General features: G+C 34.3%; 1 protein-coding gene across 8 annotated transcripts in view; it reads right to left on the reverse strand.

Annotated features, from left to right (window-relative positions):
* BIRC6 (baculoviral IAP repeat containing 6) overlaps positions 1–26,160 on the reverse strand; it is a 249,296-nt gene that overhangs the window by 119,754 nt on the left and 103,382 nt on the right. For all 8 annotated transcript variants that reach the window (XR_009009856.1, XM_057557865.1, XM_057557863.1 and 5 more), the window contains 13 exons: positions 26,033–26,160; positions 22,270–22,401; positions 21,210–21,425; positions 20,432–20,615; positions 19,651–19,806; positions 18,136–18,269; positions 17,337–17,490; positions 14,979–15,095; positions 13,194–13,348; positions 11,379–11,505; positions 8,572–8,682; positions 6,953–7,086; positions 3,422–3,549 (listed from right to left, as the gene is read on the reverse strand). Coding sequence is in view for 7 of the 8 variants with exons in the window: in XM_057557865.1 (XP_057413848.1) it covers positions 3,422–3,549; positions 6,953–7,086; positions 8,572–8,682; positions 11,379–11,505; positions 13,194–13,348; positions 14,979–15,095; positions 17,337–17,490; positions 18,136–18,269; positions 19,651–19,806; positions 20,432–20,615; positions 21,210–21,425; positions 22,270–22,401; positions 26,033–26,160 (1,876 nt within the window). In the remaining variant the exon portion in view is untranslated. The remainder of the gene's footprint in view (positions 1–3,421; positions 3,550–6,952; positions 7,087–8,571; positions 8,683–11,378; positions 11,506–13,193; positions 13,349–14,978; positions 15,096–17,336; positions 17,491–18,135; positions 18,270–19,650; positions 19,807–20,431; positions 20,616–21,209; positions 21,426–22,269; positions 22,402–26,032) is intronic.

Genomic DNA, 26,160 nt, shown 5'->3' on the forward strand with positions numbered 1-26,160 from the left:
TAAATCTTAGTCCACTAAATCAATAACTACATTAAATGTAAAGTGGTCTAACAGATCAATTAAGAGACACATATTATCAAACACTTATACAAGAAAAACTGAAAGGAAATAATAACTATTAGAGCAAAATTTAATGAAATTGGAAATGAAAAAATAAAGAATATCAACAAAGCTTTAAGTTGGTTCTTTGAAAATATCAGTTATAAACCTCTAGCAAGAATGACCAAGATAAATTAAGATTAAAATTATCAATATCAGAAATGACAGAATGAATCAAACTACATACTATAAACATTAAAAGCATAATTTAAAAAATTACAAATAATGAATTCAACAACACAGATGAAATGAACAAATTCCTTCAAGACACAAACTGCCAAAGTTCACTCAAGAAGAAAGAAAACCTGAATAATCTTTTACCTATAAAATAAATAGAAACTTTTTTCTATTAATACAAAGAAAACTCCAGACCCTGGTTGCCTCAATGGCAATTACTATCAAATATTTAAATAAGTAATAATCCAATTTACACAACCTCTTCCAGAAAACAGAAAAGGAAACACTCATTTCAGGAGTCCAGGATTACCTTGACATAAAAACCAAAGGCATTATTTTTAAAAGTGCAAATATCTCTCATAAGCATAGATTTTAAAATCTGCAACAAAGCATTAACTACTTAAACCAGCAAGATATAAAAAGGATAATACATCATGACCGAGTGAGTATATATCCTGGGAATGCATACTGATCAACACTTAAAAAAAAAAAAAATCAATGTTATCATACCTACAGATTTTAGAAGAAACAATATATGATCATTACAGTAGGTGCAGAAAAAGCAAAAAGACATACATATTATTCACTAACCACATGACTGTTCAAAGAAAAATCCCAAATATATATATAACTCTATGTATAACTATATTTTTGTGTCTATGTCTACATGTATAACTATATCTGTATCTATAAATATATCTACAACTCCTCCCAAATTGATCTACAGATGGACGCTTATTCAGTCACAATCAAGCAGAAGTGCTTTTTTGGTTTGATTTGTTTTTGTTTTTGTGGGGGTGGTGGGGGATCAATAAGCTGATCCTAAAACTTACATGGAAAAGCAAAGAGCAGAATAGCCAAAACAACTCTAAAACAACAAGAACAAAGTTGGAAAATCCACACTACCAGACCTCGAGAAATAATATAAAAATACCAAACCAGTGTGGTATCGGAAAAGAATAGACAAAAACATCAATTCTATAGAGTCCAGAAATTGAGCAAAACAAATATGGTCAATTGATTTTTGGAAAAGGCAGAAAGAGAATTCAATTTAAAAAGGATTTTTTTTCAACAAATGGTATAGTAACAATTTGACATCATCCATAGGCGAAAAAAAAAGAACTTAGACCCAAATGCAAAATTTAACTCAATATAACCTACATGTAAGACCTGAAACAAAATTTCTAGAAGAAAGCATAGAGGATCATCTCTATGACCTTGGGTTAAGCAAGGATATTGTTATGAAACAAAAATAATAATAAATAAAAGAAAAAGCTGACAAAATTTCATCAAAATTAAAAGCTGCTTTTTCAAAGATATTGTTAAGAAAATGAAAATATAATCCACAGACCAAGAGAATATATCTGCAAAACACTTATGTGATAAAAATGACTGCCCTCTTCATATGAAGTCTGGGTACTTCTTTTCAACCTATATTATTAATTGAACTAAAAAGCTGCAGGCTAATTTATACGGATACCAGACACTTTCTTAAAAACATACAAAGCAAAGAAAACAAAAGCTAAGAATATATTTGGGCCAATGTTATGGACCCAATTAAAGAAAATGTGCTAGAAAATGTATGAGGTGTGTACAGGGTGGAAGGGTGTGGAAGAGTAGCTGGAAAAAAAAATTCTGATTAGTTTTTGAGGCACGTAAACCTATAAATACCTTTACTTATAAAAAAAGATATAAAATAGATGTTTTTTAAAGACAGCACATTATAAACTAAAACAAGATTGATATTTCTGTAGGAAATGTTAGACTAAATATACTGAATTTTCATATGAAACCTTTTACTGCTAGACCCTACATAGACAGAACCATACTAAAGTCTACATCTAATGAGTGTATTTAGAGGTCTCACATACAGTTTAAAAAAAAGCCTAGTTAAAAGAAAAATGAACTCCATGATAACTGGTTTTTGCTTCTTAGTTGGTTTTATTTATACCACACAAAAACCTCAAGTTCATGTTTTCCAAATACACAGATGCATATCATAACAGCATGTTTTTGGTTTTGTGAATCTACTCCTTCCCACACCTGTGCTTCACTGTGTATACACTATAAACAAGTTGAACTACAACCACATTAGTGTTTTAAAATAGTTATAAAGGAGGAAGGAAACAAATGAGGATAGTACTATAAAATTTTCTGTAGCTATGAAAACATATCGCCATATAAATTTTTTGTGTTAATTTTTATATTAGGTTTCAGGCATTTTGCCACTGATCTATGAAAAAGAACTATTATTATGAATAAATTATTAATTTTATGGTAACTATTATAAATCATACCTTTTTCTGCTTTCTAATATTTTCGAACTAATTTTTAAAGAGTGATATAATCTACAAGTGATTTTAATCATTTTCTAACATACATCAATTTTTTAAAAATTCACTGGCACTTCCACAATGAAATTAAATAATAAAGATAGCAAACAGCAGCTTTAATTTCTTCCTGATATTAATGGGAATTTTTAAAATAATCAAACATACTGGAGTTTGGTTTGTTCATAATGTTTTTTTTTGTAACTTTAAGATGATACTGTTCATATTTCATTAAAAGTTTTATCAGAAAGTAATGTTGGATTTTATGAAATGTCTTAAACTATGACGAAAATGATTCATTAATATGATACATGATATCGAAGCATTCACGCATTTTAAGAATCAACCCATCATGGTCACAGTTTATTCTTTTAACCTACTGCCTGACTTTGGTAATCAATATATTTAGGATTTCTGTATGAGATTAGTATTTAATTTTCTTTTTTAAGATATCTTTTTTGGGTTTTATCAAATATAGGTTTCAAATAAAATTACTGGTAGCTTTAATTCTCTACCTGTATTCTAGAATAATTTAAACAGCTTCAAGTAAATTTCACCTAGAAGGTTTATAATTCCTAATCTATGAACCCGTTATTCCTTTCACAATAGAAGGAGTTCAGGATCTGTGAGAGCCATAATGAAAAGAAATGAAAACAACCGGGAAACATACCAATAAACCTTTCCCTCTTAATTCCTAATATCGTCCTGCTTAATCTGTTCCCAGATAAACTCCCAACAAATGCTAAGGGAAAATTAATTTGGAGGATTACCTATTGCTTCTGTATCAGGAATATATGTAACACCTTGAAATTTACCTTTCTGTTGAAAGTATATGAATTAGCTTGAGCAAAAATTCACTGAATATCTGAGGACATGTTGAAGAAAGATGCACTTGTAATCGGGTAAGAAATTCTTGCATAGCTTGTGTAGCTGTTGGACCAACCTGAAGAGAAATGAAATTCTGTTGACAACTGCTTACTGATCCCATTTACAGAATTATTCATTTAAAAAGTATCATCTGTATGTCTTCTTTGGAGAAATGTCTACTTAGGTCTTCTGCCCATTTTTGGATTGGGTTGTCTGTTTTTGTGATATTGAGTTGCATGAGCTGCTTGTATATTTTGGAGATTAATCCTTTGTCAACCTAAATGTCCATCAACAGATGAATGGATAAAGAAGATGGGGCACATATATACAATGGAATATTACTCAGCCATAAAAAGGAACGAAACTGAGTTATTTGTAGTGAGGTGGATGGACCTAGAATCTCTCATACAGAGTGAAGTAAGTCAGAAAGAAAAAAACAAATACCGTATGCTAATGCACAAATAAGGAATTTTAAAAAGCGGTTCTGATGAACCTAGTGGCAGGGCAGGAATAAAGACGCAGACGTAGAGAACAGAGTTGAGGGCACGGCGGGGGAAGGGGAAGCTGGGATGAAGTGAGAGAGTAGCACTGACATATATACACTACCAAACGTAAAAAGGATGGCTAGTGGGAAGCTGCTGCATAGCACAAGGAGATCAACTCAATGCTTTGTGGTGACCTAGAGGGATGGGATAGGGAGGGAGGATAGGCTCAAGAGGGAGGGGATATGGGGATATATGTATACATATAGCTGATTCACTTTGCTGTATAGCAGAAACTAACACAACATTGTATAAAGATGTGAAAAAAAAAAAGCTCTTTCCCTGTAAAAAAGAAAAAAGCATCAAACGTTAAGTCAAGAGCCATACGGGTGAAACTTTTCATTTGAAGAACAAAAATATTAACAGTGATAGCAGGAAACCAATTAAGCTTTTAGGTCTTGATATATTTATTTTCAATCAAAAATTACAGATTCTATTGTCAATATTTTTTTTCATTATGGTTTAGAATAACTTATGTTACTTTTATTTAATTCAATACAGAAAAAGACTCACCTGAATTACACAAGAATATCTTTATAATGCTTTCAAAAGCACAAAGAACTTATGTACTGATTTTCACAATCTTCTTAATTATCCCATTTCAAAACAAAAGAACTCAGACTCAGACAGGTTAAGTGATCCACAAAAGGTCATGCTTCTAATGACTAGCAGAGCAAATACTAAAGTGAATTGGGGAAAAAACCCTACAAAAAACCCCTTAAAGCTAAAAACAAACCTGTATCAATTCGTAAAAAAATGCTTTCCCAAACTTCTATCTCTTCAGTGAAAAAAAAATGATAGTGAGAACCACACCAAGTATCCTGAAGTATGTTTTGGAATGTTATGATCATAAAACCCTAGAGGAGTTTTGGGAAAAACAAAATGCAATCTAATTCTCCAAACCATTTTAGAGTTAACAATTTCTAACACTGAGTATAAAACTCATAATATTCATAACCAAACTACAAAACCAAAATATCTGAGGAAAGCTTGACCCTCAGTAACTTTTACTTTGCCTTTAAAAAAGAAAAGGAGCGGAAAAAACACTACTTTATACAGCGGCATGTTCCCTGACACCTAGGCTCTACCACTAACTAGTTGTATAATTGTGGGCAATGCAGATAATGCATGTTTTCTCATATGTAAAATAAAGAAGCTGGAATCAGTGATTTCAGGAATCTTCACATTCCAAATTCATGCAATCTTTATGTGTAATAATCACTTGATAACATGCCTCTGCCCCCATCAAAACTCTGGTCCAATCTAATTACAAGTAGTTTGTTCCTTCTCATTTTTTTCCTTGTCTGGTTTATTTTACGATGATCTACAAAATTCAAGTCTATTCAGTATGAGAGTACTGACTAAATGTATCCAACAGAACTTAAGCTCCAAGAAAGGCAGAGACTCGGACAGGGTAACTACTTAAATCCCTAGCACCTAGAACAGCACCTAGGTCTAGCACATAGATAAGCACATAGCTAAGAAATAAAAGATGATAACTTTGCAAGATAATCTTGAAAAACGTCCATTGGAAAGATGCTATGAACACTAAATATATTTTATGTGAAAAGAAATATAATGAAGGAAAGATATTTTTTAAAGCAGTACAATATAACAAAACCTAAACTGATATAAAAGAAATCTGTGGTTAGACTAAAAATGTTAAAAGCTCTGATATATCTTTTTTTTCTGAATTAACAAAAGCAATATTTTTTTTCATTTCAGTTTTGAGATATAATTGACATACAGGACTGCATAAGTTTAAAGTGCGCAGCATAATGATTTGACTTAAGACATCATGAAACGATGACCACAGTAAGTTTAGAGAACATCCATCGTCTCATACAGATACAAAATAAAAGAAAAAAATTTTTTTCTTTATGATGAGAAGTCTCAAGATTTACTCTCTCAACAACTTTCACATATAACATACAGAAGTGTTAATTATATTTATCATGTTGTACATTACACCCCTAGTACTTACTTGTCTTATAACTGGAAGTTTTTGCCCTCTGGCTACCTTCATCCAATTCCCCCAACCCCTGCCTCTGGTAATCACGAATCTGATCTCTTTTTCTATGAGTTTGTTTGTTTTTGAAGTAAAATTCACCTACAATGCTATGTTAGTTCCTGGTGTACAACACAGTGATTTGATATTTCTATACATTTCAAAATGCTCACCACAATAAGACTAGTTACCATCTGTCATCATAAAGATATTGCATTATTATTGACTATACGCCCCACACAGTACATTTCATACTGGTGATTTATTTTGTACCTGGAAATGTGTACCTCTCAATTTCCCTCACCCTCCTTCCCCCACCCCCATCCCCCATCCCCCATTCTGGCAACCAGCTGTTTGTTCCCTGTATCTAGGACTCAATTTCAGTTTTGTTATGTTTCTTCATTTGCTTTGTTTTCTAGATTCCACATATAAGAGAACTCATATGGCATCTGTCTTTCTCTGTTTTATTTCACATATCGTAATACCCTTTAGGTCCACTGATGTCATCTTTTTGTTTTTTGTTAAATAAAATACTTAATAGTATAAAAGAATTAAGTTAGGTGACCTGTTAATCTTGATAACAGAGGTCATTTAACATAACACATTATTTTAAAAAATTTTTAAATTCCCCAATTTTTTAAATGCTTCCCTAACATTAAGGTAAATATTTGTTTAGAATGTTTCTCAAATTATATAAAATTAACACCAAAAATATATCTCTACATAAAAATCCAGTAAAATTCCAAGAGAAAACTTACTACCTGCTATAATTCAGTTTCAGCATAGCTATTATTATATGTAATTCAAAACATTTTATTACATTGATACATAAAAGGCCATCATTTAATGCTTTAGCACTTAAAATTTCCTTTACAAATAAGTTTACTGTATAATCTGGGCCTATCACTGGTTTTCAGAAGTCACATTACCTGGGGACTGTGTTGATTTGTTCCATGTGGACTGGTGCCAGAAAGAAATTTCACTAAAACATGAATCAGGTTTGGATCTGAAACCAGCAGATGGGCAGTACTCTCCTGAGTTCCAATGGCAGTACTGGAACCAGCTATAAAACATTAAAAAGAAAAGAAAAAAAAAAGTCCTCAACAAAAGGACCCCGAAACAATGGAAATGCAGTATTTAAAACATCTTTTAGTTTCAAAGAAAACTCAACATATTCCTGGGAGTTACTAAAAGGATCTGAATCTCTACTGCACTGACTGAGCCTCATTCTATATTTTCATCTGCCATAGATCTCCTGCCTCTCTCCTAATTTGGCTGTGAAAAATACCTAGTTTAATGTGCATCTTATTCAGTATACAGTCAAGTGGAAAAGAAATAACTAAATGCTTACTGCCCTTTTGGTGAGCCTATTCTTAGTAATTATTTCCCCCTTCCAGAAATAAAGATCTATTTTTCAGGTAAATTTTAACACAGCCTTCGAAGATAAACTGAAGCAAAACCTATTCATTTTTGCATGTCAGCTACATAAAGGTTGTATACTGTTAACTGATACACAGACAATGCACAAGTTTTCTGAAGTGAATAAAATATCCTTGAGTCAAATCTATCTTCAGTATCACACAGAGATGTTTTCAATCCCATATTTGGAAAATATTATATTCCAAATGAAAAAATGAAGTAGCATTTTGATTCTCAGCAATGATTTTAATTAATACCTTTATCAATGTGACGCTGCTTTCTAGTCAATGAAATTAAGCCCAAAGAGAATGGGGATGAAATCCACCCACCTGCTGTCATAACCTACAGATGGAATGAAGATTTCAACTCACAAATGGCTACTCCTTGCTCTCTAATATGAACTTTGATACCTACTTCCCAACAACCTCAAGAATGTCAGATAAAATCTAGACCTAAATGTAAAAAGTAAAACCAGTAAGCATTACAGAAGATAATGTATGAGAGTATCTTTGTGACTTTGAGATACAGAAAGCCACAGAAAGCACTAAAAGTTCCTTTCTTAAAAGGTTCAGAAATTAATTTTACTATCTTAAATGGGAAATAAAGGAGTGGGGTGAAGAAAGTAGGAAACTAATAGGACTTTAGAATCTGACAAGAAGCGATTAGGTTCAGTGAATATAGGTTTTAGATGTGAAAAGCATAAACCGAAGAACCTAGTCATATATGTTCATGAACATTATAATGAATAAATCATTTTTAACTGCTAAGTTACTTTAAAAAGAATAAATAACCAACACAAGACATAGACTAACATTTAATATTTGACTTTGTACTCTAAAAGTAATCAATTTTTAAAAACTAGTAAAAGTTTTTAGAAGGTAAAAATATAATTTGATCTTGTAACTGTAGATAGATGAGAGTATATAATCAAAGTAAAGAAGCACAAAGGGCAGGATACATTAAGAACAACAACAACAAAAAGAACAAATTCAGAAGAGACATATTCAAATAAAGAATTTAATCATTTGCACAACTATATCACTTCTTGAAAAAATCTTTTTTAAGAATCTGATAGCAAGAATAATAAAGTATATGTCAGAGATTTAAAGGAATAAATATTTGGACTTACGATTAAGCTGCATGTTTGTCATGAGTGTTAGACTATGAAGCACAAGGCACCATGTCCGGAGCAAAGTATTGGGATACCACGCTAACACTGTGAGAAAGCTAGTTATTGATGCTATGTGGAAAAGAGAAAGGGGAAATTTTAACTCAGAAAAAGCAAATGTTTACTAAGAATTAAAACAAAAAGAATAAATTTTAAAACATGACATTATTTTTTTAAATCAATTCACTACCTAGTGTCCTCTAAACATATAAATAAGAGTTCCCCATTAAACATAACTAAGCATTAGAGAGTCAATAACATTTCATGTCTAATGTTAAAGCTCTTCCCACGACAAATAAAATAACATGTCATCACTATACATTTGTTGTCCTTGCCAAACTACAGGCATTTCTACTGTAACACAATTTGTGTTTTACTAAAAATCCTCACATTCTGCAAAACGAAAAATTGAAAATAATAGGGCATACTGGAAAGACAGGGATGGGGTTGACCATTCAAACCCAATGTAACTTCACAAAAAAAGCACAAACTAAAACAATAACTAAGTCACCTGCAAGGCCTAAATAAGAAGCACATGTTGCAGGTGGAGAAGCCAAAAAAGTTATTAAAAATAAACAAACATAATACAGTGCCCAGTTTTTGCCCTTAAAACTCTGTGCATAATGGCTGATTCCAGATCTCAGGCAGGAAATATAGTTTGGAACACCTATGATATTAAAATCTAACAAAGATACAGATGAGCCAGTGTGCAGGGCAGAAGTTGAGACACAGATGTAGAGAATGGACATATGGACACCAAGGGGGGAAAACGGCGGTGGGGTGGGGATGGTGGTGTGCTGAATTGGGCGATTGGGATTGACATGTATACACTGATGTGTATAAAATTGATGCCTAATAAGAACCTGCAGTATAAAAAAACAAAAAAAACACAAAAATAAATAAATAAATAAAATCTAACAAAGATATAGTTGTGTATTTCACAAAAAAAAAAACCCAAAAGAATCTAATGAAGCATCATCTTACTGACCACAAACAGCATAATTTCAGCATCAATAAACATAATGATTGTAACAGAAATGTAAGAAATATTTTAAAATCATGAACTTATACAGATATTTACTAAGGGAACTAAGTGGTCATGATTATAGACTACTTGTGAACCAATTAATTTTTAAATTTAATTTTAAAATACAGAAAATTTCCAGCATTTTTCCTGGCTCTATATAAAAACTGTACCTCCAAAGGGTGACATGATAGCACATGAAAGGAAGTTTCTCTTTATGGAAGTATTTCAGTTAATATATTAAAAAGGAATAACAAAATTAGACTATCTTCATTTCAAAACTTCCTGTGAATTGCTAATAATTCTAGGCATTAATCATTAGTGTCTATTAACAACATAAAAAAAGACAACCTATGAAACTGCCTTAAAAAAAAAAAAAACTCGAATCAGATTAAGCTCCATGTCTGATTACCAATTTATAGAAAGTAGAGAGGACATCACAGAGATACAATCACTAAAAATCGGGACCTAGGGAATCTTGAAAGACAAACAACCAAACTTTACACAGGGATTAAAAAAAAAAGACAGATTAGAGGAATTAAGAAACATAATTAATTAAAATGTGTAGACTCTATATGGAATCTATTTCAAATATACAAAAAAAATTCTGTAATAGTTTAGACAATTGGAAATTTGAATACTGACAAAATACCTGATGATAGTAAGAAATAATTACTTTTTTTACTCTTCTATTCACTCTTGTTTATGCTTAATGTTTCTCACAATAACAAAGTTTTAAAAAGTGATGGGGGCTTCCCTGGTGGCGCAGTGGTTGAGAATCTATCTGCCTGCCAATGCAGGGGACACGGGTTCGAGCCCTGGTCTGGGAAGATCCCACATGCCACGGAGCAACTAGGCCCGTGAGCCACAACTGCTGAGCCTGCGCGTCTGGAGCCTGTGCTCCACAACAAGAGAGGCCGCGATAGTGAGAGGCCCGCGCACCGCGATGAAGAGTGGTCCCCACTTGCCGCAACTAGAGAAAGCCCTCGCACTGAAACGAAGACCCAACGCAGCCATAAATAAATAAATAATTTTAAAAAAAAAGTGATGGGAGCAAAATGTATAATAATAATCATTAATACAGTGAAACAGAAGGAAACCTAATAACTGAAGTAGGGCTGGCTCTTGCTGAGAGAACGCAGATGTTAAGTAGGACCATAGCCAGTGTGGCTGTCACTAAGGCTGACAGACAGGCCATGTGAAGGCCATGCATTATGCACATCTCTAGAGAGAAAGCATCAGGAATAAACGATTTTTACTTTTCTTCAAACAGATTCCTATAGCCCAAGCTGAAAGCTAGTTCTATTCCTGTTGAAGGATATTATTCAACTCCCACTATTCCCACATTCCTGCATTTGCCAAGAAAAAAAATGAAAGAACACAATTTCTACAAAAAATTGACATCCTTCTCCAATTTACCAATTCCCCTAGAGGTATTTCACATTTTTAAAAAAGGCCAGTTGCAAAAGAACAGCCTATGAACAAGACAATACTTTAAGGAACTACAATGTAAAGATTAACAGAACATTGTAGATTTTATGTCTGTATTATACACAGACATAATACAGACCAGAGGATAACAGTTTTCTGTTCTCTTTCCTGCAAATTATTAAGTCAGTATTTTAAATATGTTTTTTTCACTAAAACATTACAACCCTTATGACAAAGATGAGGTGTTAACCTAATCAATACCTTTTTAGATTGTTTATGCTATGTTAATAACTTTCCTTCTAATAAATCTTACCTTGATTTAATGAAATGACAGGTATTCGATTAGCATTATATAAAAAAATGTCTGCTCCATTTTCTTTGTTTCCAGACGAACTAGAATTCAGACTCAATGTGAGCCACAACTGGAGAAGCGATTCCAACTGAAAAAGAATGTAAATTGACAGAAAATGTACCTATTATGAAATACCATTTAAGCAAAAATCTCATGTATGAATCCTTATGATTATGAGTAAATACTTTTTCTATTAAATAGTTCTTCTGGGGGCTTCCCTGGTGGTCCAGTGGTAAAGAATCCACCTTACAATGCAGGGGACGCGTGTTCGATCCCTGGTCAGGGAACTAAGATCCCACATGCCATGGGGCAACTAAGCCCACACGCCACAACTACTGAGCTTGTGTGCCTCAACTAGAGAGCCTGTGTGCCGCAAACTACAGAGCCCACATGTTCTGGAACCCGCTCGCCACAACTACAGAGCCCATGTGCCCTGGAGCCCGCGTGCCATAACTAGAGAGAGAAAACCCATACGCCACAACTAGAGAGAAGCCCGTGTGCTGCAATGAAGAGCCCACACGCCACAACGAAACACCCTGCATGCCTCAACGAACATCCTGCGTGCCACAACTAAGACCCAACACAGGGCTTCCCTGGTGGCGCAGTGGTTGAGAATCTGCCTGCTAATGCAGGGGACACGGGTTCGAGCCCTGGTCTGGGAAGATCCCACATGCCACGGAGCAACTGGGCCCGTGAGCCACAATTGCTGAGCCTGCGCGTCTGGAGCCTGTGCCCCGCAACGGGAGGGGCCGTGATAGAGAAAGGCCCGCGCACCGCGATGAAGAGCGGTCCCCGCACCGCGATGAAGAGTGGCCCCCGCTTGCCGCAACTGGAGAAAGCCCTCGCACGAACCGAAGACCCAATACAGACAAAAATAATAAACAAATAAATAAATAAATAAATAAATAAAAAAGAAAATCCTTTAAAAAAAAAAAAAGACCCAACACAGCCAAAAATAAATTAAATAAATAAATAAATAATAAAAATAAATGTTAAAAAAAATACTTCTGGTTACTTCAATTCAGTTCACAAGCAAACACATCTTAAAATTCTAGATCAAATGAAATTTAACTGAATTAAAATTTATAATTTACCTAATATAAATGTTTTACTAAATTAAAAGATGTGATTCAGGGCTTCCCTGGTGGCGCAGTGGTTGAGAATCTGCCTGCTAATGCAGGGGACACGGGTTCGAGCCCTGGTCTGGGAAGATCCCACATGCCACGGAGCAGCTGGGCCCGTGAGCCACAATTGCTGAGCCTGCGCGTCTGGAGCCTGTGCCCCGCGACGGGAGGGGCCGCGATAGAGAAAGGCCCGCGCACCGCGATGAAGAGCGGTCCCCGCACCGCGATGAAGAGTGGCCCCCGCTTGCCGCAACTGGAGAAAGCCCTCGCACGAACCGAAGACCCAACACAGCCAAAAAATAAAATAAATAAATAAATAAAATCAAGTAAAACTTTAAAAAAAAAAAAAAAAAAAGTAAAAAGAAGATATGTTTTAAAAAAAAAAAAAAAAAAAAGATGTGATTCAAGTCTTTAAATACAGGTGTGTGTATAATATGTAGTTGGAACAAAAGCAGTAAAGCTTAAAATCATAAAAGTTATAAATAACCTGTCACTGAGGAGCTGGGGTCATCAAAGTATCTCCAACATTTTTTCATCTGAGTATGACAAAGAAATCATCCCTGTCTGGTTGAGACTGATCTGCCCGTTTATTTTCATCTTTTCTAGGCTGGCAGTAATGTCTAAAAATACACCATTTCTCCTGAAGTCATACCTGAACATGATGGACTTGAAGCATGGAAAAAAGTTTGTTGAAACAAACATTTAACATTGGGACAGATGATAACTGTATAATGAGCTGGCTGGATTGGTTCGCTGCTTGTAAACCCCCTAGAAGTGAATCATCTGTTCCAGTGGGAGACTGTGATACTGAAAATTAAACACAATTATGATTTTATACACAAAGTATCAGGAGAAATGTTAACTAGCTATTAATATGTACAGGTAAGTGAAGATATATTTTTTTAAAAATTAAAATTGCATTATTTAAAATGGTTCAGCATTATATTATTTGAAAACTTGTTTTTACAACGTTACTTGAAAGTTCAAAAGATAATCCCCACAAAGAGAAGCTCCCAAATTCACAGGACTTGTCCACCAAGGGAAAAGAACCTTACTCTCTAGAAATTTTTATTTTCAATTTTTTCCTAATTAATAAGAGGGAGGAGAAAAGGGAAAGAAAAAAGAACCCTGCCTATTACTTGAGAAGGTAGTTTTAGAATAACCTAGACTCTAATCCATTGATTCTCAACCTTGATAGCACATTAAAATTGCCTGGGAAGTGTTCAAAAATTCTGATGCCAGGATACACACACCAAACTAACTAACTGAGTATATATTCATGGGGAGCAGAGAAATAAAGGGATGTTAAGAGAGTTTTTCATATATTTAGAAAGTTTTACATTAAAAGGAGAAAACAGTTCTGCGCAGGAAAATAATCAAAAGAGAGAATATATCGAGAAGCAGAACTAGACGAATCTTCTCTTTTTCTCCTTTTTTCTATACTTCCTAAGGCAAGAAATATAGAATGCAAACCAAAAGAATTCAATTTAACACAGGAAGATCTAAAAATCCAAATTTCTCTATTGAAATGGGTTGTGAACTTTACTTCATAGGAGAAGGACATGATGTGCTTCCTAAGTTCTAACTAGTATCTCTACACCTTTACTCACCACCATTACCCACCATGTTTTTATTTTTTCTTGGCCTAAGAAAGATAAAAATATCACCATTGCCTCAGCACAGCTCCTATCTTAAGATAGACAGGCTGCTATCTAACTACACTCACCTGACAAAAGGGGATCTACCCAAGCCTAGAACAACATCAACAGTCAGCAAACCATGTCCTAACGGCCAAATCTGACAGGCCACCAGATTCTGTAACACGGTTTCTTTAACAGCCGTGCCTATTCATTTAGGTATATAGTGTCTACAGCTGCTTTCCTGCTACAAAGTCAGAGTAGAGCTGCAACACACCCTGTACAGCCCCAGAAAGCCTAAAATATTTACTATCCAGTCATTTATTATAAAAAGTTTTTCTTCTTTTCGCTGTAGATAACTAGGTAGTAAATCCTCTCAATTCTGTAGTTCAATCAGGCCCATTTGGCTGTCTTCATTATCTAAGTCTTCCATCTTGGTCTTCAAGGAAGATAAAGATGTTACTATTAAGAAACCCACTTTATCAGAAATTTGGATATAATGCAAGGAGCTCCCAGGCAGCTAGCTATGCAGGCTCCCCCAGGAATTTCATTAACCATACTCCATCCACCACAATAACAAAAACATGACTCAGGTTTTTGGACTGAACTTATGAACACTACATGGAGGTATTTTGTTCCCCCTCTGCTCTCCTGATTCACTAATCCTTTGTCTTATTTCTCAACTTCCTACTAACTTAGCAAGGGAGAATTTAAAAATCCATCCTTACTGAGTGCACCTGAAAATAATCAGGAGATGAACTGTTCACGGTAATACTCTAAGAATGGTGACTTTTACTCACAGGTAGGAGATGTATTTGTTAATGCCTGTAAAATGGAATCTGCTTCCAGGGTTGACATCATTTTCAACATAAGTTCTGCTTGTTGTTCAAGTCCAACTTCTAGGCGAGCATCTAGGGCTACAGAAAGCAATTAAAAGAAAAAACAAAACCTATTTGATAATTATTATTCACGTCCAACTTCCTACAATAAAATGTTGACATCTGAACCCGAAACAGGGTGAGGAGTGCATCTTCATGTCAGAACAACCTGGCATGGGGTATCAGAGTTACAGCAGGTAACAACATCTGTGCAAAGGAGCCTAGAGATGGGAGAGTAGATATATAAAGAGAGGTAGATCAAGTAAGTGAAGTAATGATAATGGAAGCAAATAAATTAAGAATAATGAGAATCAGGTACCTCACTATCAGAGAAAAGAGAAATATGGAAAAGGAAAAAACTAATATGAAGTTTATGGAGTAGATTACTGTTAGATTAACTGATATATCAATGTGGACTCATGGCATTCTAGACGGATAGACAAGACAGACAAATATAGAAATAAATATAAACACAAATGTGTGTACACACTCCCTAGATTTGTCCATCAAGAGAGAGTGTGGAATAGCCAAAAATTAACAGTTAAGTATATCTAGTACTCAAATCTTGAATTCTTAATCAACATTTCTCCACTAAAAGGTTTTGAAATACCATTTTCGTTCATGAAGTGGCTAATTCCCAGTCTGGGGAAGGGAAAGTAAATGATGAGCCTGGGGCATTTTGTTATGTCAGAAAACAGGGAAGTGTTCAAAGAAAGATGAAGACATTTCAAAAAGACAGAGACCAGATTAAAGGAGATACCATGGTCAAATCAGGGACATTTTGAACATCAAAATAAATAATGACAACACTGCGAATGTACTTAATGCCACAGAATTGTACACCTAAAAATGGCTAAAATGGAAAATTTTCTGATCTCTTGAATTTACCTCAATAAAAACAAAAAAATAATGATAACAAATTATAACCCACTGAATAAAATAGGAAACCACTGGTCTACTCAAAACTAAGTGAATAAACTTTTTTAAAAAAGAATAGATTCCAAGTATTATTCTGCCACTCCAACCCATCAAAATTTTTTTACAAAAGGGAAAAGAATAACTTTCCACTGGAAAATATTGGCAGACATCTCCTTTATCAAGTAATTAAACTTAAAACCACCAGCAGTGGTCCAAATTAAAATCATGAGACACCTAATAGGATGCAGTAAGAAAATCTGAGCAGTACACTTTCTTGATATTTCTGCCAAAAACCCACGACCACAATCTAATTGTGAGGAAATAGCATACAAACCCAAATTGAGGGACATTCTACTGAACAACTGGCCTATAATCATCAAAAGCACCAAGGTCATGAAAGCTACCTCTGACAAACAAAGTGTGGCAGACTGAATAAGACTGAAGAGATATGATAATTACGGTTGATGCTTGAACAGCACAGTTTGAGCCGCATGAGTCCACTTATACATGGACCTCTTTCAATAAATATGTACTGCACCATCCATAGTTGGCTGAAGGCATGGATGCAAAACCTTGGAGACGGAGGGCCAACTGTAAAGTTATACACAGACTTTCAACTGTGTGGGAGTGGTCCCCCCACCCCCACCTTATTCAAGGGTCAACTATAAAAGCAACGCACAATTTTGTACTGGATCATTTTGCATAAAGGGCATTATTTAGACACAACTGCTGAAACCTGAATGGGGTCTTAAAGTTACTATTGTTAATTTCCTGATTTTGATGGAATGTGCTTCCTGATGTGTTTTACGTAGAAGAAATGTTCTGCTTTGTAAAACAAACAAAATAAAACAAAAAAACATCAGATTACCAACTTACTCCCAAATGGGTCAGGATAACAAATGTTCTCTGTACTACACTTGCAACTTTTCAGTAAATGTATGATTGTTTCAAAATTTAAGAAAAGATTTTAGTTTTTAAAAAAGTTATATACTCTATGTGACTAGAAGAGTGCAAAAATAATACTCAACGTGATTTCATTCTGTTTACAAATAAAGTATAAATTTATTATTAACAATAACAATAAAAGGAAGCACAATTAATTAAAACCACCAGCAAACCCACACAACTCACAAATATATTTTGCAAAGTGTTATTCTGAGAAACAAAAAATGGACCATAAATAGAAGCTCTTCTAAACTGACTGACACACAGCTCTGAGTGACACTCACTCTCACGGCACCCCTGCAATAATAAACCCTCTCAGAAAACACTCAGGATCAAATTCTCAGGAGACAAAGAATACATAAGTTGAGGACTTGTTTTAAGAATAGCTTATGCCTTAAAATATGAACACACACTTACCCTGAGACACTGAAACACTAACTGTCTGTGATCCATTCTTCTCTGTATTTGCTGGTGGCTTTGCTACAGGAATTCCAAGACCTCCTATGTATGGGTTGTAATTGTAGGTGCCATAATCAGCACCCCAATAGTCATACCATGTACTGCTTATTGGCTTAAAAGAATAGGAAAAAACTGTGGTTTATTTTTGCCTCTTCACGAAGAGTGACATATTATTTACATTACCTAAAGTCAAACAGGGCTACAAAATAAACATTCTCCTTACCCTTTAAATTTCTAAAACATAATCTCAATGATTAAAGGAATGGTTCATAATATTCTCTCCATTTTTATCCCAAAATCTAAAAAGACCTTATTTGTTAGACTCTGAGAGGTAATTAGCATCTTTAATAAAATCTCTTACACACAAAATGAACCAAAATAAAGTATTAGGGAGGTATCTCCTTTAGAAAAAGTAGCAGCTAACAAAGAAGTAGATTCTGTGATGAACTCAACTTGGATAAGCTTAAATGCTGCTTGAAATGTCAATAGTCCATAACCACACCTCCCATGCTTATTAGTGGTTCTTATTATCATATAAGATAATGTTAGTGGCTATATTAATAAAATGATGTAAGTTCTCCGTATACTATTCCACTAGTTCTATAAAAAATCTACTGTAGTACCTAGAGGAATTTAATTTTGAGTAAGCTAAATAATGGGTTACATTAGGTGTATACTTTCCTCTTTTAAGTAATTAATAAACCAGAAGTATAAGATGAAAGATTTTAATTGCAAAGAATACTCTACTATATCGTACCTTAAAAACTTTGGCTGCAAGAGGATCCTTTTCCAAATCAATATCTAAAGGATCAATGTCAACTTCCATTAGATCCTGAAGTAGCTCAAGATCAATTTCTTTATCTTTTTCCAAAGAGGAAAGAGGAGGTGCACCTTCAAATAATTGAAAGTGATTTTTTTTGGTGGAGTATATAACATAAAATTTAACCAATATATTGCTTTTAATTACAGAAAAAGTTAATTTACTTATACATAATATATATGTTTCTACTGATACAAAAATCTCTAAATTTTTATACCTGACAATTAAGCGTAAGTATGCAAATATATCACCCTATAACACACAATTAAAAACACCAGTGCAATAATATGTGACTTCCTAGGGGAAAAGACCGTATGATTAGTCCTTGTTGAATCAAGTTACATAAACTTTGTTGTTAAAAATAATCATTAACCATGTCTAGAATGAACAATGTTATTCATTTTATTGCCTCCAATATGTAATTCATTATATTACATCCAGTAGTTAAGGAAATAATACTAGGTATTAAAGTGAAAAGCAAAGATTTCAGTTTTAAGACTGCTATTCACCTTATTTTTCTATCATGAATTGGAAATGATTTTGCTCTCAGATGACTCCAAATTTTTAACTAGCCTTTTATGCCTTACAACTCTTATCTTCCTTCCCTTCCCACCCTCTATTATTCAACATATATTTATAGAATGCCAAGAAAATACTAGCCTGTATTAGGGTCTGAGTATATAAAGATTAATAAAACAAATGTCCACCCTCCAACAAATTAACAGAGGTTCAGAGGTGAGGGTACACTACAGAAATTAAACCTACTACCACATGGTAGGTGCTATCAGAGACAATCTAGAATGTAGGCAGCGCTGTAGGCAGCACCGACGGCAGTCTCCAGCAATGCTGGTGGTAATGGAAAAAGCTTCTTGGAGGAGGGCATGCTTTATGGGAATCTTAGATAAGAAGTTCATCACGCAAACTAGAGAAGAAAGTCTACTCCAGATTAAGGGACTATCAGACAGAAAGGATAAAATCATGAGAGAATCTAAGATTAAGCAATGAAACAGATGAAATGACCACAGCATTGCAAAACAGTCTTCAAAACTAGTGAGTACACCACAAAGGATTGGACATGCTAAGATACACATTATAGTTTTTGAAAAGGCAGAAAACAAAGAAAGAAAAAAGAAAAAGAGAACAAGAGCCTTGCTATCTTTACCACTGTGTATCTTTAACTGTTTTCTAGGTTGTAATTCTTTCAACATAGCCAAATAAGACCGTATCAAGATAACATGGACCCTGTGAAAGGATACCATTTTATTTTAATATGCATTCAGAGAATCAAAGCAAAACATACTCATCAGGAAAATAACTGATATGGTTACTAAGGCCAAACACCTAATATAAAACTTAATTTTATACTTCATTAATATTCTTAACTTTGAAAGATGTTTCATTTTTTTAAAAAAGAGCTACGGATATTTTAAGTAAAAACTTTAAAGAATGTACCTGTTATATCATGTGTCAAAGGTTCATCTATAGTTTCCAGCAACTGAGCTGAAGACTGCTGCAGGGAGTCATCAGAGTCACCAGCTGTTGCACCTACATCATCACTCACTGTTCCTTCCTCCATGGCTTCTGCAGCTACTGGAGCCAGCAATTCTCCTGTAGGTAAGAAGAGCATCCTAACTGCTTTAGTAATTAGTAAACAGACATCCAAAACATAGTTTTTTGTCCAGTATTGAGAATAGCATGTGTACTCTACCAACCACAAAAGATTCTGAGGCAAATGAGTCCACACCTACCCAAGGAAATGCTAAGGCTCACTGCATTACCTTCAAATGCTAACTAATAGCAAACACAAAATGTGCAATATGAACAAGGAGTTATTATAATCACTCTACACACATTAACTCACTTATTCATCAAAATAACTTCATAAGAAAGATACTTTTATTATCCTTATTTTACAGATGAAAAAACTGAGGAGCAGGGAGTACCTTCCTCAAGTGCACATAAAGAATTAGGAAGCAGCCCACTGCTGGTATTAATAAGGAAGCGGACTAGCTCCAATATCCCTGTACTCTGTAAACTAACTCCGCCATAAAAACTTGCATTTATCACAAGTGTCAACATAATTAAACGCAAAAGTAATTCTAAATGGTTGCTACTGCTATAACATGAAAGAGACACTTTATACTTTTCAGGAGCTCACAGTTTCCTTTAAAGATTAGTCAAGCAGCGACAAGATAATTTTGACATACCTTATTAAAAATAAATCCTAACAAACCTGCTAAAATATCCTGCAGCATACAAGTTAAGGAATATTGAGCCCAAGCACCACCCCAAGATATATCTCCTCTATTGAAGTCAGTTCCAACCAAAAGTAATAGCAGTCTTTCCAGTTGGGGCTCGTTCACAATCTCACACAGATGTATAGTTGGCCTCGTGGCATTCGCAATGCGTGCAAGAACCTGTAATACATTTTATAACATCATACACTTAAATAGAATGAAATATGTTTTCTCCAAAAACAAAGCGTTGAAGTAACTGCTTTCAATGAGATATGCTTTTGATGTCAAAATAATTATTTGACGTAAATGCAAAAGAAATGTAATTTCATGGATCAAATATTAAAATCCAGGTAAAAACCTGAGTTGAATAGTTTAAAATAATTTCTATAAGCAATGAGTATGCTACAGAAAAGCTTTCAGGGCATTAATACACCCTTCATTGCTATAATCTGACACTCGTTTGTAGATTTCCTATTCTAATAAATAGACAAAAGGTAGGCTGTAGATAGACATACCCAAATTACTTACATTTCAAATCTACAATAATCTAGTTTTAACTAGATTAAAAATATACATTAGGTCTCCTAAGAAATAAGTGCCAAAATATTTTTAAAACCTTTCAAGGCACATTAAAAAAAAAACTAAACTGCATAAAAGGAAAACCAGTGAAAGCACTTTTATTTCTCTTAAAAATCAATTAAAAACTGCATTTTTTTCTTATTTCTTTTTCTTACTAAGTCTGTAATTATAAATTATGCCTATTCATTTACTTACCTTACAAACAAATAATAAGAGATCTGCATGGCATGTAAAATCCATGGAGAGGAGAAAAAGGACAAGTTTCTGGACTACTGAAATACAACGTTCATGGGCCAGGGTAAATGGAAGTGGTTCTATCTCTGGGCTTTCCTTTGTTGTTGTAACTTCTGTGTCTAAATTAGAACGAGACCACTCTGCTGTCCGACGTAATCGAATTAAATCCTTGAAGTGCTGTACACAGAAATTTATAATATTTAAACCACTGTTTATTGAATGAAAATTCTTTGAACGAAAATTCTTTCAGTACAAGTTTATTTGTGAAATGAAAATATTCACTCAGAAAACTTACAACTTCTAAAGAACAAAATTTTTAGGCAAACAATAAGCTTCAAAAAGTAAGATTATTAAAAAATATACTGACCAATATACCTTGTGTCCTATTTTATAGTAAGGTATCAGATACATAACAGAATTTCAGAAAGGTGAAATTCTATAGAAAGGCTACATCAGGTCAAATCTAACATCTTAAATAAATATTACCAAAACATCCTAAATATAATCATAAAAGGTGAATGGTAAAGAAACCTATATATACTAAGTACACAGTATTAATTCATTTCAAACTCTGATGGAGTAACTGTAATTTCATATTTATAGAAACACAGTATGTAAACTTGGTTGCTACATATAAATGTTACCACCCAAATTTTAAAAAATGTCATTATTTTAAAAAATTTTATTTATAAATCGTTGAACTTAATTTTCACTTAGAAAGGACACACTAGGAAAATCATACATTTCCTAAGTCCTTTTATCTTCAATTTACTGGAACACAATCCACTTTAAAGGAAATACACTAGAAAAATACTTTAAGCCCACATTAATCATATATTTACTTGAGTTAAAAGCTACCTTTCCCAAAAAAGGTACATAGAATAGATTTTTCTGTTGATAAGCAGAATAACATAAAGTTTCCCGATCATTACTAAAAATACTTAACTATTCAAATAACTTAAAATACTAAAAGGGAGAGTGACTTTTCTAAGATAATTACATTAAAAAGTAAAGATCATACCTTTGAGGTAGCCTGCTTTAATTTTGCTTGCTCTACCAGAAGTTTATATGATGATCCTTTGTTACTTTGTATTTTTTCTTTTTCCATCTGTTCCACCAAAGCCTTCTGTTTTGCTTTCAGTAAGTTAAGTTGCTTTAAAAAAAAAAAAAAGTTAATCTTATAGCTAACAATGTTAAAAACAACAAAGTAAATTATTGTACTCCTCAGAATCCATACATCAAACTAATGGAATAAGTAATTCTCTGAAAAATCTAGTTTAAACTATGTTGCTGATTTTTTAAAAATCACTTCCAAATAAAAGATCTCCCCATGTTGTAATTAAGAAGTAATCAATTTCTTACCCATGGGAGAAGGGAAATAACTGGAATACTTTTTTATGTAAGCCACTAATGAGACTAACTGATGAAGTATTTTTTAAACAGAGGAAAGGAATTATTTTTAAATACATGGGGAAAATACTTTTATTGTACAATATTCTTAGCTTGGCTTTTATGGGAATCTCCTTCAAAAGTAGAACATCTTGGGCTTCCCTGGTGGCACAGTGGTTAAGAATCCGCCTGCCAATGCAGGGCACACGGATTCGAGCCCTGGTCCAGGAAGATCCCACATGCCGTGGAGCAACTAAGCCCGTGCGCCACAACTACTGAGCCTGTGCTCTAGAGCCCGCGAGCCACAACTACTGAGCCCGCGTGCCACAACTACTGAGCCCGCGTGCCACAACTACTGAAGTCCACGTGCCTAGAGCCCGAGCTCTGCAACAAGAGAAGCCACCACAATGAGAAGTCCGCGCACCGCAACGAAGAGTAGCCCCCGCTCGCCTCAACTAGAGAAAGCTGCACGCAGCAACGAAGACCCAGTGCTACCAAAAATAAATAAATAAATTTATTTTTAAAAAAAAAAGTAGAACATTTTTTTGGTATGTCTATGTTTTTTATTAGTTAAAAAGTTTATTGCAGTAACTGTAAATTCACGTGCAGTTGTAAAAAAATAATGCAGAGATCTCTTGTACACTTTACCCAATTTGTTGGTTCAGGTATCCACCACTACAGTTAATACTGTACACCATCACCATCACCACAACATTTCCTCATGTTGTCCTTTTATGCTGCCCACCCTCCTCCCTCCTATCCTATCTGCCCCATCCCTACCCCTGACAACCACTAGTAGGTTGAAATGAACAAACAGACCAACAAGGAGAAAAAATTTCTGCCTAGAAAGACCCTGAAAATCTGCTGAATGACAAAACCACGTTGCAATATATCCATTATGCAGAACATTACTCTAAACAGAAAGTCACTAGAACATTATAGCCATAATAATAAATGCACAATTTAGTTAAGAACTTAATCTACCTTTTCAAGGAATATTTCCTAAATTTCTACTGTTGCTACATATTTTTATTATCAGCAAGAAAAAGAACATTATATTATAAAGAAATATCCATTTGGCTGTCATCTCCATATATGAAGAAAAATGTATCATAAATTAAAAGCAGCATGCACATGTATTAAATAATCAATACATGGTATGTGAATGTGAGAAGAACAAATCAGTATTTTCAGAAAATTGTTCCAAAAGTTCTACAATTAACATATACAACTGAAATCAAGAAAAAATATAATCTTTATTTTGAAACAACCATAATCTTAATCAATAATTTATATTGCTGTACAAAGATATTTTTTCCCTAACTATCTGAGAATAATTTGGCAACCTGATGACCAGTCACCCCTGAATACTTTAATGTGTATTTCCTAGGAACAAGACCCTTCTCCCACAACCATAATACAACCACTAAAATCAAAGAAGTAACATCCATGCACTACTAACAACCAACTATTCCTCAGAACCCACTTTTAAGTTTTGCTAACTGTCCCCAAAATGTCCTTTATAATAAAGCATAAAATAGTAAAATACTGCTAAGAAAAATCCACTGGATCATTCTCTAGGTTTGTTTTCCATCTTCATATCCTAAAATACAGCAAACATAATCATTAAGTGCTCGATAAATTTTAGCTGAATTTGAAATTTTAGCTGATTATTAGTACCACCTAAAATTAGTTAGGAGTCTCAAATGGAAAAAGGAGTTGAGGGAAAAGCTTCACATCATTTTTCTTGCAAAAGGCCAATAGTTGCTCATAGTTGAAAAACTCAGTAGTAAAAATAAAGAATTTATTGCTGAGTTCATGTTTTTTTTCTTTTTTTTTTTTTACTTATTTTATTTTCGGCTGCGTTGGGTCTTCGTTGCTGCATGCAGGCTTTCTCTAGTTGTGGCGAGCGGCGGCTACTCTTCATTGCGGTGCACGGGCTTCTCATTGTGGTAGCTTCTCTTGTTGCGGAGCACCAGCTCTAGGTGCACGAGCTTCAGTAGTTGTGGCGCGTGGGCTCAGTAGTTGTGGCTTGCGTGCTCTAGAGCACAGGCTCAGTAGTTGTGGCGCACGGGCTTAGTTGCTCCGTGGCATGTGGGATCTTCCCGGACCAGGGCTCGAACCCGTGTCCCCTGCATTGGCAGGCGGATTCTTAACCACTGCACCACCAGGGAAGTCCTGAGTTCATGTTTTTTAAAAAGCCCAAAAGCTTTCACACACTTTCAGATCTTAAAGGCTTTCTTATAAAATCTCATTTCATCTTAAATCAATTATACAAATATTTTTAGATGACACACTAGGCTCTACACTGGGTATCAAAGATATAGTACATATTCCTGTATATACTGTAAGACAAGGAGGAAGACACGTTTTAAAATATAATTAAAATAAAGAACTGGCTCATAAGAATCTGACATCAGCTATAAACTCAGGTTAATAAAATAAAAGAATCCCAACAAAAAAGTACGATAAATATAATGAAAGGAAAAATATAGGGTACATGGGAAACATATTTTATGGGATACTAACTGAAAAACCAGGGAAAACGTCTTTGAGGAAGTGAATGTGAACTAACGTCTGAAAAATAAGTTAGATTATCCAAGCAAAACAGTAAATTCAGTAGTTGGTGAGAAGGAGGGGAGGGATGGGGGATAAGCACATACTAAAATCCTGGATGAAAAAACTGGTGTAGGTGGTCCAGGAACCCACATTCAATATGGCTAGACCAAAATTCAAACCTCAAAGTTAGATGGGCAGATGATAGATATACTAAAGCCATGTTAAGGAGTTTGACCGTCATCGAAAGGTCAAATGGAAGCCACTAATAATTTAGAGAAGGAGTGATATGATTAGGTTTGTATCTAAAAGAACTCTGCAGGGGCAGCATGAAAAACGGATTGGATTTTAAAAGAACAAAGGCAGATAGGCCTTCCGACTAGGCAAATGATGGCTGCACTTAGAATGGTAGTAACAGATATGAGAAAAGGTAGACAGTTTTTTTTGTTTTTTGATGTGTGCCATTGTTAAAGCCTTTATTGAATTTGTTACAATATTGCTTCTATTTTTTTATGTTTTGGTTTTTTGGCCGTGAGGCATGTGGGATCTTAGCTCCCAGGGATTAAACCCACACCCCCTGCATTGGAAGGCGAAGTCTTAACCACTGGACCGCCAGAGAAGTCCCTACAGTTTAAAGGACATTACCAAAAATCTGTAAACTACCTATTGTTGCCATCTTACAAATAAGGAAACTCAGACTCAAAAGTGTCAAATAATTTCCCTAAATTAAGTAGTTCATTAAATATCATACCTAAGGTCTGATGGCAAGTCTATCTCATGCAATGTCTCAAACATTAAAACAAACCAAACAAACAAACAAACAAAATACTGAAAATTACCTGTTTATGATGAACTAGCTGCTTTCTTATTTTTCTGGAATATAATCTATCAAGGCTACTGCTGCCTTTGGAAGACCTATTTATGTGCTGGGTGTGCAGATTATTATTAATAAAACTCCACTGGTTAC

The sequence above is a fragment of the Balaenoptera acutorostrata genome, chromosome 12 (assembly GCF_949987535.1).
Source record: "Balaenoptera acutorostrata chromosome 12, mBalAcu1.1, whole genome shotgun sequence".
NCBI lineage: Eukaryota > Metazoa > Chordata > Mammalia > Artiodactyla > Balaenopteridae > Balaenoptera > Balaenoptera acutorostrata.